This window comes from Nicotiana tomentosiformis, chromosome 6 (assembly GCF_000390325.3).
Source record: "Nicotiana tomentosiformis chromosome 6, ASM39032v3, whole genome shotgun sequence".
NCBI lineage: Eukaryota > Viridiplantae > Streptophyta > Magnoliopsida > Solanales > Solanaceae > Nicotiana > Nicotiana tomentosiformis.
The window spans coordinates 33,657,932-33,664,088 of NC_090817.1; the positions used below are offsets into that span (position 1 = coordinate 33,657,932).

The window sequence follows — 6,157 nt, forward strand, 5'->3', positions numbered from 1 at the left end:
ATTTCTAGTCGACTACTCCTTAGACCTAATCGACTAATACGGAGACAACATGCACAATATTGTTAGTACTTTGATTCAATCAAATACTAATCTCAACAAATAGTAATGACTTATAATAAAATATGAAAGCAGTAAGGTAAATGATACCAGGAATTTTATACTGGTTCTGAACCAATGTGGTATCCGAATCCAGTCCCCTTGGGTTGCAAGGAGGTTATCTCTTTAGCTCTTTGTAATATGAGTTGAGTACAACTTGTGTGATTTTCAACGTTCACCACCAATGTTTACAAGGTTGGTTTTCTCTCGCTCACCAATAACGAACAAGGATTGGTTTTAACACGTACACCAACAACGCAAAAGGTTAGTTTTTACTTGCTCACCAACAATGACCCTTTGATTTTCACTCTCTCATCAAAGAAATAAATAATGACACAACCTCTCAGGAATACTGCCTCTCCAATATTTTTCTGTCTCCCTTCACTCTTTTGTGTATACAGTAAATCTACTAAAAGTAAATTACAATACTTGTTAAGAATAGAATAAAGAAGGTAGACAATTGTATAGAAGGTTGCGTACCCTTCTTTCTTTATAGAGCTCCTCTTTTTATAGCATTTTCAACTTGTTCTCGCTATTGCATAAACCCAGGGATTTTTGAAGATTCTTCCAATCTTTCTTGTAGCCGTTTGTTGATTGCTCCCCTGATTCTTGGAGTAATATCTTGTTTTAGATCTCTCTTGACTGTTGCCAACATTGCTCTGTAAGGTAGACTAGGATATCTTTTATCAATATAAGCTTTCCTTTTGAAATTGACCATTTTAATTATGGAGCTTTTGCATTCTTTGGAATAGCACTTGATCACAATTTCCTTTTTCCAGATATGCCTATTGATTCCCGCTTCTTTGTGCTCCCTTAATTTGCAAAGTCACGCTCACTTCCTTGTGCAGTAGATTTTGTATTCAAGTACTCAGATCTTCAGTCCTTGAAATAAGTTTTCTTTTCTTCTAAGTGTGTCCACAATAACCGTTGCCTAATATTCTTCTTACTTTGTCTGTAGAGCTTTTGAACTATTCTCTTCCAAGGGTAACATCAATTTCTTCTGTCAAGCCTTAAAGTATAATCACACGATATATAGTAACTTTAAGAATCTGTTGGTGCTTTCCTTGTAGATAACCCATAAGACTAGTCTTCTAGCTGTAGTTGCTCATCATGGAATAATCTTAGATAATCCTTCCCTATTCTTTTTCATGTGCACATACATGAATTTGGCATTCCCTTAAATTAAGGGTAATTTTTTTTCCTTCAGAGAGTAGGTACAGAAAGGTTTTCCAAGTCTTCTTTTGCCTTGTAACTAATTCCACCGTAGTCTATATATGGTCATGTCTTGTATCACTAATAGATATTCTCCATCCTTCAGTTGGTAGTCACAATAATATTCCTTGGACAAAGTAACACATTTTCTTATTGGACATATCTCAAAATATCTTTGAACTTCTATTATATGGGAAATATTCCTTTCTTGATCTTGAAAAATAATCTCTTTCCATAATATAGATTATACTATACCCGTAAAATATTTTATTTCCATAGAAAATATATTCTTCCTTGGCCTTGTAGTATCTCTTCCATATAGTATCTTCCTTCCACAAAATAATAGATCTTCTCCATGATTTTAGCAACTTTCCTTTCAAGATATTGAAAAACTTTCCTTCCATAATTTTCGTAGATTCTTCCTTGATAATATTTTCGCTCATAAATTCATCACATGATATTCTTTTTCTCATATTTCTTTGGATCCTTGCTAACATCTTCTTATTTGAACAAACCTGTGCGAGAATAAGTTTACCACAAGTAAGTGTTATTTGATTAATAAGTATATTGGTTTGTTATCATCAAAATCAATGCATGATACCTTGAAGCTAATACATCATACTCTGGAAGGTGATCAAATGTTCCTCTTTTTCGAGAAATACGAGTTAGTAATCACCAAATCAAAAGCTTTAACACAATCCAACAATGAAGTTCCTCCTCCGTTTCTATCTCCAAAACTGAAGCCGTCATGCACACTGTCATAACCCCCTGAAGTCATCATGATGTAGCCATTGGTATCTCCTCCTATGATAAGCTTCTCGATGTACGGAATGCTACGGAACAACCCGGTAAAATTATCCCAGAAACGTCTTTTAACCTCCTCGTCCAAACCCACTTGAAGTGCGTAAACACTAATTATGTTTAAAGTAAACCCTCTAACAACCACCTTAATAGTCATCAGCATGTCGTTCACCCTCCTAACTTCTACCACTTCCTAAGTTTTATGTCAACCAAAATACCTACCACATTATTACCTCCCTCGCCTCCTGAGTACCACAGTTTAAACTCATCTGCATTTCGAGCCTTAGTACCCACCCATCTAGTCTCCCGAACACAAGCTATGTTGATTTTCCTCTTCTAAATAATAAAAATGTTAAAAAAAGAAAATAAAAATATAATAAAATAAATAGTAAAGAAAAGAAAATGGATGAAAGAAATAAAAAAAGAAGATAAGGTTAAATTACTGAGGGATAATTTGGGAATATAAACTTATGGCAAGGATATTTATGTCTTGAAAAAATTAATTTTCTGTTTCTACTTCTGCTTCAGCTTCTGCTTCTGCTTTTTGGAAGAAGCTACAATTTATAGCTTCTTCCTAAAAGCAAAAAAATTGCTTATGCTACTGCTCAAAAGTACTTCTCCGTCTTATCCAAATACCTCAAATTTTCAAAAAAGAAGTATTCTTTTTACCAAAATGGGTACTTTTAGTCTCTGAGAAGTTTGGCCAAACATGCTTTTAGTCAACAATTGTATTGACACTATAGCTCAAAAATGATTGGCTTATCTCTCTCTTTCTTCTCATTTTTCTCTATCGAGCATGAAGACCCACAATATTTCTCTTCTCCAACAACTCTTCAATGACCATTAATATTCTCAAGATAATCATTTATAGCCGAAAAAATGACAGGTCACCGAAAAGCCCAATTTCCGACATATTTCTGTCCAGCCTAATTCTACTTTTTCATCTTAACGATATTTATCTCGATTTTTTCTAGGAAGGGGGTCATTCGACTAAGATTTTCTTCTCCGTGGTCTTTATAGTTCGGCTTCGCTCGACTTCCCTTGTTGTGATTCTTATTCCAACAACTAAGTTTTTTCTTTTTAAGACTCATTTGAAGCTTCGATCTTAATCTGAAAATTTTTAAAGTTATTTTTCTAGTGAGTCTGTAATACAAGATGATGGGAAGATTGATGAGGATGTCACACATCGTATCAGAGTAGGGTGGATGAAGTGGAGGCTCGCTTCCGGTGTTTTGCGTGATAAGAAGGTGCCATTGAAACTTAGAGGTTAAGTTCTACAAAGTAGTGATTAGACTGACTATGTTGTATGGGGAAAAGTGTTAGCCAGTCAATAACTATCATGTCCAGAAGATGAAAGTAGTTGAAATAAGGATGTTGAGATGGATGTGTGGGAATACCAGATTAGATAAGATTAGGAATAAGGTTATCTGAGATAAGTCATAGAAATCAATTTCAAACAATAATATTCGAATATTTAATCAAATTCTCACAAATCAGAAAATGTCAATTTGATAGGAGGGTGTAGACTTTGAGAATTAGGGTAGATAGCTAGTAGGTAGCCGAGTATTTCGCTCTTTCTTTCTCAGATATATAGCATTAATATTAGCATGGTATCCCTTTTACTCTTAGATTGCTATCTCTACCTACTATTTGATTGATATCTTTCGCTTTGGTTTTCTTAAAATCTTGTTATTATTGTTACTACAAGTGGCAAATAAAAATCATGCAGATATGTGCTCATGGAATCTCTATATGACTACGGAAAATTCAAGCAATTCAACACATCAAGAATAAATTTTCAAGCCTTCGTACAATAAAAAACCTAGGCGTGATATCTAACATGAATAAGATAGCGAACGTAGTTGTATAAGCTAAACAAATCTTGAATCAAATGAGCACTTAATCAAAATAAGGTATAAAATACTTCAATTCTATCCCGATCATTATTTAAACCTGGTAAGTGCATATACGCTCGCCATCACGTATATACACTACTCCCAATACCTTAAACATGTAGCAATCAAGTCAAATCCTAGGTTGTTTCCCTCTTAACAAGGTTAGCCAAAAGACTTACCTCCACCCGGTAGTCTTCAACCTTCCAAAATAACCTTCCCTCTCAAATCAACCTTCGAACGAGTCAAATCTAGTAAAAAATAACTCGATAGTGTCAAACAAAGTCATAGAAATCAATTTCAAACAATAATGTTCGAATCTTTAATCAAATTCTCATAAATCAAAAAACGTCAATTTGATAGGAGGGTGTAGAGGTTGAGAATTAGGGTAGATAGCTAGTAGGCAGCCGAGTATTTCGCTCTTTCTTTCTCAGATATGTAGCATTAGTGTTAGCATGCTATCCCTTTTACTCTTAGATTGCTATCTCTACCTACTATTTGATTGAAATCTTTCGCTTTGATTTTCTTAAAATCTTGTTATTAGTGTTACTACTAGTGACCAATAAAAATCATGCGGATATGCGCTCATGAATCTCTATATGACTACGGAAAATTCAAGCAATTCAACATATCAAGAATAAATTTTCAAGCCTTCGTACAATAAAAAACCTAGGCGTGACCTCTAACATGAATAAGAAAGTGAACGTAGTTGTATAAGCTAAACAAATCTTGAATAAAATAAGCACATAATCAAAATAAGGCATAAAATACTTCAATTCTATCCCGATCATGATTTATAGCTGGTAAGTGCATATTCGCTCGCCCATCTCGTATGTACACTACTCTCAATACCTTAAACATGTAGCAATCAAGTCAAATCCTAGGTTGTTTCCCTCTTAACAAGGTTAGCCAAAAGACTTACCTCCACTCGGTAGTCTTCAACCTTCCAAAATAACCTTCCCTCTCAAATCAACCTTCGAACGAGTCAAATCTAGTAAAAAATAACTCGATAGTGTCAAACAAAGTCATAGAAATTAATTTCAAACAATATTGTTCGAATCTTTAATTAAATTCTCACAAATCAAAAAACATCAATTTGATAGGAGGGTGTAGACTTTGAGAATTAGGGTAGATGGCTAGTAGGTAGCCGAGTATTTCACTCTTTTTTTCTCAGATATGTAGCATTAGTGTTAGCATGGTATCCCTTTTACTCTTAGATTGCTATCTCTACCTACTATTTGATTGATATCTTTCGCTTTGGTTTTCTTAAAATCTTGTTATTATTGTTACTACAAGTGGCCAATAAAAATCATGCAGATATGTGCTCATGGAATCTCTATATGACTATGAAAAATTCAAGCAATTCAACATATCAAGAATAAATTTCCAAGCCTTCGTACAAGAAAAAACCTAGACGTGATATCTAACATGAATAAGATAGCGAACGTAGTTGTATAAGCTAAACAAATCTTGAATCAAATGAGCACATAATCAAAATAAGGTATAAAATACTTCAATTCTATCCCGATCATGATTCAAACCTGGTAAGTGCATATACGCTCGCCATCCCGTATATACACTACTCCCAGTACCTTAAACACGTAGCAATCAAGTCAAATCCTAGGTTATTTCCCTCTTAACAAGGTTAGCCAAAAGACTTACCTCCACCCGGTAGTCTGCAACCTTCCAAAATAACCTTCCCTCTCTAATCAACCTTCGAACGAGTCAAATCTAGTAAAAAATAACTCGATAGTGTCAAACAAAGTCATAGAAATTAATTTCAAACCATAATGTTTGAATCTTTAATCAAATTCTCATAAATAAATAAAAAATCAATTTGGACCCACATGGTCAAAATCCGAGTCAAGAGGTAGATCTCGACTACCCATAACCCCAGGAGTTCAAATATATAATTGAGTCCAAATAACTCCCAAATTCCCAATTTACACTCTCAAAATTTATAGTCAAAACCCCCCCATATTTCTCTTTTAAATCCCACTATTTACGTGTAATAATCTATGGAAAAATAAGATATATTAACAAAATCGAGTAGAAATCATTTACCCTTAAAGTAATGATGAAAGTCTCCTAAACAATCGCCTCTAGCCAAGCTCCAAAACTCAAAATAAAAATAATAAAAAGGCCAAACCCTCAAA

The 6,157-nt window shown here is 34.1% G+C and overlaps 1 protein-coding gene across 1 annotated transcript; it reads right to left on the reverse strand.

Moving 5' to 3' along the window:
• Positions 1 to 628: 628 nt before the first annotated feature.
• On the reverse strand, positions 629 to 2,272 carry LOC104084695 (uncharacterized). Its single transcript, XM_009588618.2, has 2 exons — positions 1,971 to 2,272; positions 629 to 797 (listed from the first exon to the last, which is right to left on the reverse strand). The coding sequence occupies exons 1-2, from the start codon at positions 2,270 to 2,272 to the stop codon at positions 629 to 631; spliced, it is 471 nt and encodes a 156-aa protein (XP_009586913.2).
• Positions 2,273 to 6,157: the final 3,885 nt, after the last annotated feature.

What these genes read in the sequence shown, in the direction of transcription:
- LOC104084695 (XM_009588618.2), bottom strand. Translation starts at nt 2,272, where the DNA reads ATGCTGATGACTATTAAGGTGGTTGTTAGAGGGTTTACTTTAAACATA. An exon ending in GATTTGGTGATTACTAACTC is followed by an intron (nt 798 to 1,970) that starts GTATTTCTCGAA and finishes CAATTTCAAAAG; the next exon opens with GAAAGCTTATATTGATAAAA.